At 61.8% G+C, this 13,029-nt stretch overlaps 1 protein-coding gene and 1 long non-coding RNA gene across 8 annotated transcripts in view; one reads left to right on the top strand and one right to left on the bottom strand.

Annotated features, from left to right (window-relative positions):
• PUF60 (poly(U) binding splicing factor 60) overlaps positions 1-12,388 on the top strand; it is a 12,934-nt gene extending 546 nt beyond the window's left edge. Inside the window, exons 1-12 of one of the 7 annotated variants that reach the window (XM_040494671.1) lie at positions 337-682; positions 4,380-4,481; positions 6,798-6,893; positions 7,011-7,100; positions 8,048-8,098; positions 10,231-10,392; positions 10,480-10,572; positions 10,708-10,921; positions 11,001-11,191; positions 11,332-11,467; positions 11,634-11,869; positions 11,952-12,388. In XM_040494671.1, coding sequence (XP_040350605.1) covers positions 680-682; positions 4,380-4,481; positions 6,798-6,893; positions 7,011-7,100; positions 8,048-8,098; positions 10,231-10,392; positions 10,480-10,572; positions 10,708-10,921; positions 11,001-11,191; positions 11,332-11,467; positions 11,634-11,869; positions 11,952-12,251 — 1,674 coding nt within the window. In that variant the 5' untranslated portion in view covers positions 337-679 and the 3' untranslated portion in view covers positions 12,252-12,388. Of the gene's footprint in view, positions 1-336; positions 683-4,379; positions 4,482-6,797; positions 6,894-7,010; positions 7,101-8,047; positions 8,099-10,230; positions 10,393-10,479; positions 10,573-10,707; positions 10,922-11,000; positions 11,192-11,331; positions 11,468-11,633; positions 11,870-11,951 lie in introns of those variants that run through there. The other 6 variants (XM_040494672.1, XM_040494665.1, XM_040494669.1 and 3 more) reach the window with 6 other exon arrangements.
• The window catches only part of LOC121043119 (uncharacterized), a 9,157-nt gene continuing 1,112 nt past the window's right edge, over positions 4,985-13,029 (bottom strand). The window contains exons 2-3 of the long non-coding RNA XR_005796689.1: positions 6,015-6,112; positions 4,985-5,216 (exon numbers count right to left, since the gene is read on the bottom strand). This is a non-coding gene — a long non-coding RNA (uncharacterized LOC121043119). The remainder of the gene's footprint in view (positions 5,217-6,014; positions 6,113-13,029) is intronic.

The raw sequence follows: 13,029 nt of genomic DNA, 5'->3' as shown, positions 1-13,029 counted from the left end.
CTGGGGGCCGTGAGGCGCGCCCAGCGCGGCCCGGTCGGGGGGCGGCCGGCCGGGCCTGCGCGAGCGGCCTCGGGTCGCGCCGCCGAGTCGCAGCCTCAGGGCGGAGCCGGGCGGCCGTCGTACCCTTCTGCCGGCGGGTGCGCCTGTGGCCGGGGCTTGACTGCGGGGCTCCTGGCCGTGATGGCGTCTTCTCCTGTCCGTGGGAACGGGCCGCCAGGAGTGCAGGGCCTGTAGGAAGGCATCTTGGCCCGGTGGGAAGGGTGGTGGCCTTGGCTCCTTGCATCCACAGCTGCGACTCTGCTGCTCTCCGCTGATGCTCCGCGGGGAGTGGTTACCAGCTAACAGGGATTCCATCCCGGCTTCCTTATCCAGGAAGGAGAGAATGTGCTCTCGCATCACGTTTCTTGAGCAGTTTCTTTGCCTCAGGCTCTGTCCGAGCACTTGGGGGCACAGTGGGCAACTAGACGTAGTCCCGGCCCCGTTCTGGGGTCTGGTGGACCCTGAGGACCAGTTGCCACCCACGGGGCCCATGTATACTGTCAGCTCGAGGGACCTGTGCTCAGGGTGGTGTAGACATCCAGCGGAAGGAGCCTCTCCCTCCCCTGCTCAGTGCTCACCTACCTTTCAGTCACCTGGAGCGATTAGCATTGATGGAGAACGCTTATATACACCACACTAAATGGTGAAGTCTCCCTTGACCCTTTTTTCTTCCTATTCGGTTTAAATGACTGTTCTCCTGGGCCTTGCACAACATCATTCCGTTGCTTTATTTACCTTACACCCTGTCCCTAATCCATAGGGTCAGAGAAGGCACCTGTTGCAGGTGGCTGGAGGCTGGACTGATGGGGATGACACCTGAGGTCAGGGAGTGTACTTAGGTTAGAACTAGATCTTGGCCAGGCCCTCTGCTGGGGGCCGACACCCATGAGGGAGGCTGGACCTATGTCACCGGGAGTCACTGGGACAGGGGGGTGGGGGGAGGCCCCAGCTCGTGAGGGGAGCCCAGCGTGTGATCCTCCGACCTTGCTAACTTGACTGTCCTCTTTCTACCGTGTCCCGCTCCCTGTTGAAACCACAGGAGCAAACGACCTGCCTGAGAGGAAGTTAGAAAAGAGACGGAGATAGAGGACTTGGCGACTGTCCCGGACAGTGGTTAGAATTGGACAGCAAAGGAGAGGGAGGCTTGGAGACGAGGACCCAGACTCCTGGGAAAGTGTGGAATGTGGAGGAGGAGAAGCCAGTGAAGAGTGGGTGCCTGGTTTCCCTCAAGCCTCCTGCAGCGGCAGCATGGACACCGAGCGCTGGCCTCGGTGGGTGCCGGAGGCTGGAGCTGGCAGCGCCCTGCACTCCCGGACACTGAGGGATGAGTTGGGCTCAGTTGTGCTGTGGCGTGGTGCCAGACAGAGGTGGCCTCACAGTAGAGGTGGCCACGGGCAGTGAGTCTGAGTCCCGCAACCGAGGTTTTCCGTAGGGGTGTTTGTTGCTCATTCGAATTCTCTCAAGAGGTTGACACGTACATAGGTTGGTGGGTGTCCGAAAACCGTACAGTCTCAGGCTTACATCAGATTCCGGGAGTGAGGTCCAGGCTGTGGTCTGACATGTTCCTCTTCTAACCTTTCCAGTGGATGGCTCTCTAGACAGCCTGTGTTCTGACTGTCTTGGTCGGGCATAGTGAGAGCCTGTTCTGTCCCGTGGTCCGTGCATGCTGAGCAGCACAGGTGCTGTCCTGAGATGTGGCTTCAGCTCTTGTGGGACGTGAGGATAGAGTGGCACCGAATTGGGCTGACAGCGATCACTAGGGAAGGACGCAGGAAGATGCGGAAGTGCCGCTTGTCCCTTCTGTGCCTTCCACCTGTTGGCTGCAGAAACAGGCCACAGCCCCTTCTCGTTAGGGGCGTGGTCTTCTGGTGGCATCGTGTGTCTGTGACTTAGCGCTCCATTCTTCCCTACCTGTGACCACTGGGCTCACTCCTACTTGGAGCCATTCCTCTTGGTTTCCATCTATGTGGCAGGGGCGCCAGACCCTCTCCCTTCCCTGTGGGCACCGGTGCTTGCTTCTCCTTCTGAAGATGGTCCACGCCTACCTCGTCGGCCTTCCCTGGCTGCCGCAGCGGAGCACCCTCGGTGACTTTCTTCGCATCCTGCGCTCGCTTGGTGGTTTTTTCTTGTGCTCATGAACCACAGCAGTCTTCTTATGTATGTGCCACTTGCCTTGTTTTTGCTGCAAAGTGCCCAGCACAGAACCCAGCCGTCTGGTAGGCCACGTGGCACCATGTAAAGAGGACTGAACAGACGGAGGGCGTCCTGCAGTGGCTCTGCTCTGGGGATTTGACGCTGGGTGTTGTACCAGTGCTGATAATGGCTGAGACCTAGAGCTGCTTGCTCTGTGCCGGGAGAGCCTTGAGTACTTGACACGGGGTGACTCACTGAACCTGCTCGCCAGCCCCGGGACGCAGGCCTGAAGAGGCCAAGTCTTGGACACATTAAGTAATTACTTTAACTTCTCTGGCATTTCTGATGGAAGTACTCGTCTTGAGCCTAGGCCGGTGAGCAGTGGCAGTGCTGGAGTTTGGGGCCCAGAATCACAGGGCTGCACTGCCTCTCAGAGGGGACTTCTCACCCTTTGAGGCACTGCTGCCTGATGACAGGGAGCTTTGTGACTGCAAAGCCTCCTGTTTTCATTGCCAGAGGGTGACAGCACGTGGCCATCTGTGATCATAAACAGCAGTTTTCTCCAAACTTTCTTAGCAGAACCGTGGGCTCTGTGGGACTAGCGCCTTGGTGTCCGAGGAGGTGGTGGCATGTTCCTTGTGGTCTCCCCTGTCGGCCTGACTGTTCCTGAGAAGTCTCTTCTGAGTCGTGTACTACCTTCAGCAATGGCCTGTTTCCTATGTTGGCTGTTATATTAGTTCGGGACAGCAAGAAGTCGTTGATAAATGTGCCCTTGGGTTGGCTCTGTTCACAGGCCTAGGTGCTGGATTGCTTTCGCAGACCTGAAGTCAACTCTTGCTGTGAGCCTCGAGAGGGCAGCCTCGGCTCCAGATGTGCTCCTGGGGGTGCCAGGGTGCTTGAGGCAAGCCAGACATGGACCCTGACCCCAGCTGCCATACGCCCAGTCGGTGGGGCCATGCCACAAGGGTCCCCCATCCTTTGGCTCACTGTGGGGCATCGTTTCTAAGTAGCAGTGGTGCTGAGCTCAGCGACTGAGTGGTGCAGCTCTGGGCAAGGCGCAGGGCTGGGTTAGCCACAGCTCCTGTGCCCACTGGCTGTGTATCCAGCACAGACAGGCTTGTGTTGCCGTCTTCTTTGGGGCTAGATAGAGGGCCTGAGACGAGCTCTGACCAAGTCAGCCCAGTCTCTGGCTTTGTGCACAGGGCTCCCAGGGTAGGCGTGGTTGTCCCCTGTGTTCCTAGATGTCTGTGGGTCTTGTGAGCTGGGAGTGGGGAAAGTGTATTCTGCTCTCAGTTCCCGCTGTGCGGCCTGAGAAGGTGGAGTAGGTCTCCGGGCCCTTCCACCAAGTCCCCCAGCCCCCATCGTTGCTGCCTCCTGCCCGTGGCCTGTCTTTGCTCCGGCTGAGCTGAGTTGAGAGCTGTTCTCTCCTTTGGGCTGTCTCTGCATGGCAGTGGCTCCATGCCCCTCTGGGTGTGGAGTATGGCCTAGCTCTCAGCTGCCCTCCCTGCAGTTAGACAGCCCCGGACAGTTTGACTGCTGGGGGAGGGAGGCTTGTGTGTGCAGACCACGTGCCAGAGCCTGTTATTCGGAGAACAGCCCTCCTCAGAGGTGTCTTCAGGAAGGGTTTGGGGTGTGGGCTTGGCCAGAGCCTGTGGAAGGCACTGGGACTGATGCTGAGCCATGGGGCCGGCCCAGACGTGTGTGCAGGCAGCTAGAGAGGTTCCGCTGTCTGCCTCAGGGGGGGATGTGGGGGATGGCCAGCTGTGCCCCCTGTCATCCCTTGTGGCCTGGCCCAGCCTGCCGGCAGGAAAGGAACTGATCTTTAAGACCTCAGCTGTGTGGCCAAAGGGAAGTTTTAGACCTAGGGAAGGATGCCTTTCCTCGACATGGGGCAGGAGCTCTTATCCTCTGTCCTGTCCTTTCCTGGTGACTCATTGCCAACTCCGGGCTGCCCTAGACTCTGACAGGCCAGCCCCTTTTGCCAGGACCCTGATCAGCTGCAGGTGTCCTGGAGGAATGGGCAGTGTGGGGTGGAGTGGGACACTGTCGGATGCTCAGGGGCCAAGCCAGAGCCGGTCTTGTCCTGTGCCTCTGCTGCCTCTCTTTCTCATCCATGGACACTTGGCCTTTAGCTAGGGAAGGGGAGAGAGGGCCGGGGTGGGTGGGTCTTATAACTGTCCGTTACAACATCTCTTTCCTGCCTGCAGCAGGTCAATGGCCAGCAAGGAGGGGGGTCCGAGCCGGCGGCGGCGGCGGCAGCGGCGGCGGCGGCAGTGGTGGCAGCGGGAGACAAATGGAAACCTCCACAGGTACTGACCTTAACCGTCCTTGCCCTCAGGCCTGCCCGCCTGCCCGCCTGCCTGCCCGCCCGCCCGCCCGCCCGCCCGCCCGCCTGCCTGCGTGTCCCTGGGCCTAGAGAGGTGGGGGTGGGGTGGGAGGAGCTCTAGGGACTCTTCTCTACCTTCTGGGTGCAGGCGCCTGTCTTGTCCCCTCACCACCCGGCCTCAGGCCTGGCTCTCCCCTTAGCATCTGCCCTGCTTTTGTGGTGGGTCACAGCCTCGTGTCTTCAGACGTCGGGCAGATAGTGATGATGGTTAGCTGGGGGCTGACCCAGAGCAACTGCAAGCCCTTCACCACGGGTGTCCTAGAAGAGGGCAGATGTGCCGTTTCAGAGTGTGATGGGTGTTAAGAGCCAGAAACAGAGATTTTCACTTCAGACCTCGAATTTAGATAAAACAGCGAAGCAGAACATGTGTAAGTCAGAGCACGGGGTCTGCATGGGACTCGGGCCAGACTGCAGAGTGGGTCTGGGCAGATCTCGTCCTGCTCCGGTTTCTTTGTCCTTGGGAGCTTGTCCTATAGGAGGTGGAGCCAGTCCTTGTCCCTGGGCAGTAGGGTTCTTTGTGCTTCTCCATGGCAGCGCCTGCCCCCAGCGGGTTCCAGTGGGGGCTCAACAAGGTGGCCTGGGGGCCTGCTGGAGTGGGACCCTCCTGCGGGCCCCCACACACTCAGGGGACGTTTGGCCGCGATATGCAGCTTGGATCCTGGGAAGTTATGGGGGCTGAAGCAGATGGGCAGAGGGGCCAGGGTGTCCATCTAGCCAGCCCTCCCCTGCCCTGATTGATGAGAGAAGGGCCTTTTGTTTACCAAGACAAAGAGGAGATTGAAAAGTTTCTAAGGGGCTGAAAGGGGGTTGGCATTGGTTACCATGGTGACAGCCTGCTCTAGAGTCACAGCCCCTGGCACTCTTGCCTTTGTCTCACTAAGGAGAACCTGGCTTGGGGCCAGCCGGGAGGGTGGAGAGGACAAGCCTCTGGGCCAGACTGGGTCGCCAGAGTAGGCCCCTTCTGCCCTTTGATCCTGTGCTGGAAACCTAATTCTTGGGCTGGTCAGGATGGGGATTCCTGGGGTTTGGGTCAGCTGGCCCCTTCCTGCCTCCTCTGATGTCCTTGCTCATCATGCCTATGCTGGGGGGGGGAGGGGGGTCTGTCTGTCTCCTCTCCTGTCCCTCCCAAGGCTGTGCTGGGAGCTGCAGAGCATCCCCTCTGGAGGGGGCTGGTGGTGGTCCATCCTTGCGGTGGCTGGGGTAGCCCCAGGCCCTCTGAGCTCCTGGGCAGGCAGGTGTGGTCTGACTCCTGAGACACATACTCTTTGGTCTGATGGCTGTGGTTTTCTTCTTGCTCACAGAACTGTATTCTTTCGCCTGCACACAGCTTAGAAATGTATTTTGGCAGAAAGAATGTAACCTTAATCCTAGCTGCATTCGCTCTGGTCTGCAGCAGACTGTGCCTGCTCCCCCCGCCCCACACCTCCCCAAAATGTCTCCTGGTCCCCATGCTCACCTGGCTAGGGTGCTGGCAGGTCCACTTTTCTTCTGTGGCTGGTCTGCTCCTGGCTTCTCTTCCCAGGGGACTGGAGTCCTCCTTGGGGCTGTGGTGGCCTGGGAGAACAAGTCCAGGTTTTCAAGTGTGCAGGGATAGGGGATGGGGCGCTGCCTGAAGGTATGCTGGGAGGGAGGCCCTTTCCCACACTTGCTCCTTGAGTAGTCCATGGTACTCCACCCAATCAGGAAAGCTGAGTCTGTGACCATGGCTGAATCTGTGGGGCGGTGTGGAGGGCAGAGGTGGGTGACAGGCAGTCTGGGAATGAGGAGTCCCAGCACATCCAGAGAACCATGGCCCCTCTTCCTTATAAGGGATGGCTAAGGCCAGCTTTCTTGCACCGTGTGGGCCTGAGGTTCTGGGGTCAGGCTTGCTCCAAGGGATGGGCCCCTCTTACTACTCGCTGCCTGTCTCGGTATCTCGTGAGGAGGCCATTGTGGCCTGGGCCCCAGAACTGTTCAGGGTTGTCCACGGGCCCCGACGTACCTGCCTTCCTCAGCGTGTGTCCTGCTCAGGAGTCTTGGGAGAGGTCTGACTAGGGACAGGCACAGGGATGGCGGAGGGGCAGACGCATATCTAGGCCAGGCCAGGGACAGCCTGTGACTAGGAGCTGTCTGTCCCTGGGAACGGACTGGGCCCGAGGGCACGTGCAGCTGTAGGGGGAGGCAGGTGAGGTGGGGTTCCTGGGGCCACGTGGGGTGGCCTTGAGCTTATTCTTAATGATTTCCCGCTCCCCACTACCAGGGGACGGACTCCATCAAGATGGAGAACGGGCAGAACACAACCGCGAAGCTGGGACTGCCTCCTCTGACGCCCGAGCAGCAAGAGGCCCTCCAGAAGGTGAGAGTGTACCTGCTGGGGAACCAGGGCACAGCGGGGGCGGGGAGCAGGTGGCGGAGGAAAGCGCATCTCCCGCAGGCCGGGCCCCCCAGTGCTCCTCACCGCCTTCTCCCGCAGGCCAAGAAGTACGCCATGGAGCAGAGCATCAAGAGCGTGCTGGTGAAGCAGACCATCGCGCACCAGCAACAGCAGCTCACCAACCTGCAGGTGAGCCGCCCGGGCCCCGCCCTCCGGCCTCGGTGCCGGCTCCGCCTGAGGCCGGCCCCGCCCGCCCGGGCCGGGAGCCTCCGCCCGCCCCTCCCCGCCACCCGCCTCCTCTTCCTTCTCTTCCTCCTCCTGTGCCTGTGGCCGTCCCCGCGAGGTGTCGCGGTTCTTTTTCTCAAGGACTCGTTCTTGGGACGCCCAGGCTTCTCCGTGAGGCACGAGTGGCCCAGCCTTACCCATCTGCTGAGTGCCCGCGGCCCCTTCCCGCCCTTGTCTGTAGCCCTGCCCCGCACCCTGAGTTGGCTCCTCCTCTTGGACTTGAAAGCGTTGCCTCAGGTCGCCTCTGCGCCCAGTTGAGGGTGCAGCATGTAGGGGCGTTCCTCCCCACCCCCCATGGCCTCGGATCAGAGGTGTCAGGCCCCGACCCCTGCAGTGAGCCCAGACCACCCGGGCTGGGGTCTGGGACGGACAGGACAGGCTGGGAGCACTTCCAACAGGGCCCTGTTCTGGCCCTGTGACCGGAAGCCGCAGTGGCTGTGGGGAAGAGGCCAGGGAGAGGCTGACTGGTTGGTGCCTGGGCCTCGAGCCCCTTGCCCCCCTGCCCGGCCCTCAGATATCCACACTGCCAGGAGATGCCCTGGCTCTTCACCGTGTTCCGTCCGCACCCTCCTCCTCTTCCTTCTCCTCCTTCTCCTCCTCCCCCTCCCCCCCTCCTCCCCCTCCCTTCCTTCTGCCCCGCCGGCCAGGCTGCGGGGCGGGGCACCTGGGGCTCTGAGGCCCCCCCTGGGCAGGTGCCGGCGGCTGGCCAGTTGGCCGGCAGTTTGGGAAGGCAGGCGGGCCTCCCTGGCAGGGCGGGGACTCCGGGCCTTGCCGCTGTCTGCGTGAGGTGTGACAAGAGCGGGAGACTGCTCGGCTCCAACAGACTGAACTCTGTCTTTACTGTCTTTCAGATGGCAGCAGTGACAATGGGCTTTGGAGATCCTCTCTCACCTTTGCAATCGGTCAATAGAAATGCTCACTTCTTCCGGGGCTCATGTCCTTAGTCAGGGCTAGAGGGGGGCAGTGCAGCCCGCGTGCTGGGGACCTTGCTCCCCTAGCCGGCCCTGCCCGCCAGCTCGGGACGAGCGCAGCAGAGCGCCAGGCGTGGCGGGGCCAGTGGTGTGGGCGGGCACCCACCCGGGACCGCCCCTGGGGAGGCCTCCATCTGCTCTGAGGTCCCGCCTTAAAACTAACCGGCCAGGTAACTGCGGAGGGCAGCAGGCCAGGAGGGCAGCTGCCCACGCCAGGCCCACCTTCACCCATGTCGCCTGCACGCACGAGGCGCAGCACCTGGGCCTTCAGCTCTGCCGGTCTCCAGGCTGCCCGGGCTCCTGGGTTGGGGTCAGGCCCCCGAGGAGAGACGAGTCCTAACTCCCGGCCCCATCAGACCCTGGAGGGAGGATGGATGGATGGGGCGGGGGGCTGGGGGGTCCCAAGCAAGCAGGAGAGGGAAGGGCAAGAATTTGGTCCTCTGGGCCTGGCTGTCAGCAAGGGGTAGAGGCCATGCAGCCAGGGAGCAGGCAGGGGCTGAGCCCAGAGTGGGCCAGGGAGGAGGCAGAGGCGGTGGCTGTGGCCTTGGCTGCCGTGGGCGGAGGAGTCTGGGAAAGAGACACTGCTCCATCCCCTGGGGGTCATCCCTGGGTGTGCTGCTCTCACAGGGGAGATGTGGCCCTGTCTGAGGGCCAGACAGACCCGACGTCCTCACTGAGGAGTGTCTGTCTATGGGGAGACGTCAGGGAGGAGGGCTCTTGGCCCACCTGCTGTTGGGAAGCCCACCCTGGAGAGGAGACGTGCTGTTATCTTGGGGGGTTTTGACCTGAGGGGTAGATGGTGTATGTGTGGGGTGTCTGGTGCGAGAGGGGACGTAGTTCCACCTTTGCTGGTCCTTGGTCTCTGCAGGGGCCTGAGGCCGACTTGTCAGGAGCCCAGTTTGAGGAGGGCAGTCCCATTTGGGGGGAAATTCCTAGTTGGGGGAACACATGGATCTGATTTTTAGGCTCCTCTTTGAGGGAGGGGGAGGTCTGGTCTACATAAGAGGCCGGTTGGTGCCTAAAGAGGGAAACTAAACTAGCCTCTGGTTATGGGAGCCTTTTGAGGGTGAGGGGAGCCCGTGTTTATGGAGGGACTAGAGCCAGGATCCCATCTTCTTTGCCTGCCCTGGGCCTCTGATGTCTTCCCCGGGGCCCAGCTCCTCCTGGCCGCCCACTGCATATGGCTCTGGGAACCCCCCTGCCTGGCACGTCACGTGTGAGGTGGCGGGGGTGGGAACCCTGTCCCTGAGGGGCATGGGGAGGTCCCTGGGCCCAAGCTTGCCCCGGCGCAGAGGCAGCGTCTGCCCAAGCAGAGTCCTGGGCCCGCTGGGCCTGTTCCCTCCCTGCTCCAAGGAGCCCTGGGGCTTCTCTTTTTGGCAGCTCTGCCACCTTCTGACATTCCTGGGGGCGGGGCCTTGGGGCTGCAGGGGTGAGCTCCAGCCAGCCCTTTTTTGTCAGGTGTTCAACACACTGGGGGGCTTGCCAAATGCTAAGCCCCCACCTGAGTTGGCCCTGCATGAGCAGCTGCCCTTTGTCTCTGCAGGGAGCCCCCATCTGGGCTCCTGACCTCCTCCCCTGGGCTCTCTTCTGGGCAGTAGCTGCCCTGTCTTCTGCCCCCTCTCTTGCCTCCACACCAGTGGGTCCCTGAAGCTTGGATGGCTTCCCCTTCCCTCTTCTGCTAGAGCACTTGACCAGGACCCTGGGAGGATCTTCTAGCCCAGCTTGGGGTACCTGGCCCCCAGACTGGAAGGTGGGCAGGGTGGGAGGGCGTGCAGCCCTGCCTCCCAGCCGCTTGTCAGCTTTGCTGCCAGTCTGCCCAGGACCTGGATGGGCCGGGGTGCGTCCGTGTCCTGCCTTTGGGCCTGGCCTTCCTTCCTGGGGGGTAGGGTCCTGTTGACCCCTGCTCCCCTGACTGCAGGAGCTGAGCCTGCACCTTGTTGCCGTGTGGGGAGCTCTCCCCACAGCGGAGCTGGGTAGGTGGGCCAGGAGGGGAGTGGGCTGTCCAGCCTCTTGCAACCCCCTCACAAGCCAGGGGCTCTCTCTCCCCTTGTGTCCTGCTCCAGATGGCAGCTCAGCGGCAGCGGGCGCTGGCCATCATGTGTCGGGTCTACGTGGGTTCCATCTACTATGAGCTTGGGGAGGACACCATTCGCCAGGCTTTTGCTCCCTTCGGACCCATCAAGAGCATTGACATGTCCTGGGACTCCGTCACCATGAAGCACAAGGTGAGATTTAGTCTGCCCCTCCCCACCCCGCCCCACCCCCCACCCTGGGCCCTGTTCGCCTAACGACAGACACATTCACGTGTCCAGGGCTTTGCCTTTGTGGAGTACGAGGTCCCAGAAGCTGCGCAGCTCGCCTTGGAGCAGATGAACTCAGTGATGCTAGGAGGCAGGAACATCAAGGTAGGGGCCAAGGAGGTGGGCCTCGGGGCCGGGACATCGGGTGTGCTCTAGTTTCAGTCCCCTGGGAGACGCAGAGCAGCCCGAAGTGGCCAGGCCTGGGCTGACTGGGGACTCTGTCCCTTCCCTCTCTCCCAGGTGGGCAGACCCAGCAATATAGGGCAGGCCCAGCCTATCATAGACCAGCTGGCTGAGGAGGCGCGAGCTTTCAATCGCATCTACGTGGCTTCTGTGCACCAGGATCTTTCCGATGATGACATCAAGAGCGTATTTGAGGCCTTTGGCAAGATCAAATCTTGCACACTGGCCCGGGACCCCACAACTGGCAAGCACAAGGGTTATGGGTTCATTGGTGAGTTTGGGGAGACTGAGGTGAGGGTGGGGCCCACCTGGCACTGGGGCTAACCCTCACTGCTGCCTCTGCCCTGCAGAGTATGAGAAGGCCCAGTCATCCCAGGATGCCGTGTCTTCCATGAACCTGTTTGATCTGGGTGGCCAGTACTTGCGGGTGGGCAAGGCTGTCACACCCCCCATGCCCCTGCTTACACCTGCCACACCCGGAGGCCTCCCACCTGCTGCTGCCGTGGCCGCAGCTGCAGCCACAGCCAAGATCACAGCTCAGGTGAGGGCTGGTGCAGTTGTGTGGTTCATTTGTGGGTGACAGCTCCTCTCTCCCTCATCCTTTGGGGATTGGCTCTTTGGGTGGTCTTGAGTGGAGGCAGCCAAATCGGGGACTGAGTGTGGTGGCTTTCTGAGTTGCAGGAAGCAGTGGCTGGAGCAGCGGTGCTGGGTACCCTGGCCACTCCTGGACTGGTGTCCCCTGCACTGACTCTGGCCCAACCTCTGGGGGCTTTGCCCCAGGCCGTCATGGCTGCCCAGGCGCCAGGAGTCATCACAGGTGAGCCTGGGTGGGTCAGGGCCTCCCTTCTTCTCCTGCCCCTCTGCACGTAGCCCTCTGTGGCCAGGACAGGCCATGGTTCAGGCCTGGGTAGGTGGTGCTTCACTCCTTCCTGGGAAGGGCAGAGACGGGGGAGTGACCAGTGGACCTGGTGGATTTGCTGCAGGTGTGACCCCAGCCCGGCCTCCCATTCCGGTCACCATCCCCTCTGTGGGAGTGGTGAACCCCATCCTGGCCAGCCCCCCAACGCTGGGTCTCCTGGAGCCCAAGAAGGAGAAGGAGGAGGAGGAGCTCTTTCCTGAGTCGGAGCGGCCAGAGATGCTCAGCGAGCAGGAGCACATGAGCATCTCCGGTAGTAGCGCCCGCCACATGGTGATGCAGAAGCTGCTCCGAAAGCAGGAGGTGGGCATCTGGGGCCACTGGGGTGGGTGGGGCAGGGTGACCCAGCCAGCCATAGCTCTCAGCTGTCCCCTCCCCTGCACAGTCCACGGTGATGGTTCTGCGTAACATGGTGGACCCCAAGGACATCGACGATGACCTGGAGGGGGAGGTGACCGAGGAGTGTGGCAAGTTTGGTGCTGTGAACCGTGTCATCATATACCAGGAGAAGCAGGGCGAGGAGGAGGACGCAGAGATCATCGTCAAGATTTTTGTGGAGTTTTCCATAGCCTCCGAGACTCACAAGGCCATCCAGGCCCTCAATGGGCGCTGGTTTGCTGGCCGCAAGGTGGTGGCTGAAGTGTATGACCAGGAGCGTTTTGATAACAGTGACCTTTCTGCGTGACCTTGGCCCTATTCCGTGGACTTGCACTTGCTCCTTGTTTCCTCTGGGTTTTATAGAGTGATTTGTTGGTGTCTCAGGCCTAGCCACCCAGCGTGGGGATAAAGGTGCAGATGCTGTTGGCCCCGAAAGTCCCTGTGTAACAGTGGTCCTGTGCTTATTGTCTCCCGGAAGTCAGCTTGGGGGAAGGGATGGGCAGAGGGGGCCTTGAATTCAGGCCTGCTGGAAAACGGGAGGAAGGCATTTGCAGTGCTCATCAAGGCCTGCTTGGTTACATCCTGCCCTGAGCAGCCCCGGTACAGAGTGGGGCTCTCCTGCTCCGCGGTCCTGGCATCGCCTGTGCAGGTCTAGTGCCGGAAGACTGGCACGGAGCACCTCACGCCCCGGGACGAAGTCGGCCCGGAAGTGGAGCACCGGCTCCGCTGGTCGCCTTGCCCCGAGGGAGCCCAGGTCCCGGTGGGAGGGGCGGCTGGCTGAGCAAGTGGTCGCGGGACCCATCCTAGGGAAGGGTCCGGGCGGGTCCGGGCGGAACCTCCGGAAGCCTTCGGCCAGCGTCGCGGAGCTCGGTCCTTGTGCGGACTTCAAGTCCCATCGTGCTTCGCGCCGGGGCACCGGAGCTGAGCTTCCCGACAGGCAGTGCGCGGGACCGCTACGGGTTCTCGGAGGCGCCGACACCGCGGGGCCTTGTGGGGGTTGCAGTTCCCGGCGGCGATGGGCGGCGAGGGCGGGCCTCGGCTTCCCGGCGGGCTGCGCGGCGGCCGGCGGTTGTCGGCGGGGCAGT

This window comes from Herpailurus yagouaroundi, unplaced genomic scaffold (assembly GCF_014898765.1).
Source record: "Herpailurus yagouaroundi ecotype Mexico unplaced genomic scaffold, PumYag 186, whole genome shotgun sequence".
NCBI lineage: Eukaryota > Metazoa > Chordata > Mammalia > Carnivora > Felidae > Herpailurus > Herpailurus yagouaroundi.
This window is presented reverse-complemented; position numbering and strand designations above follow the sequence as displayed.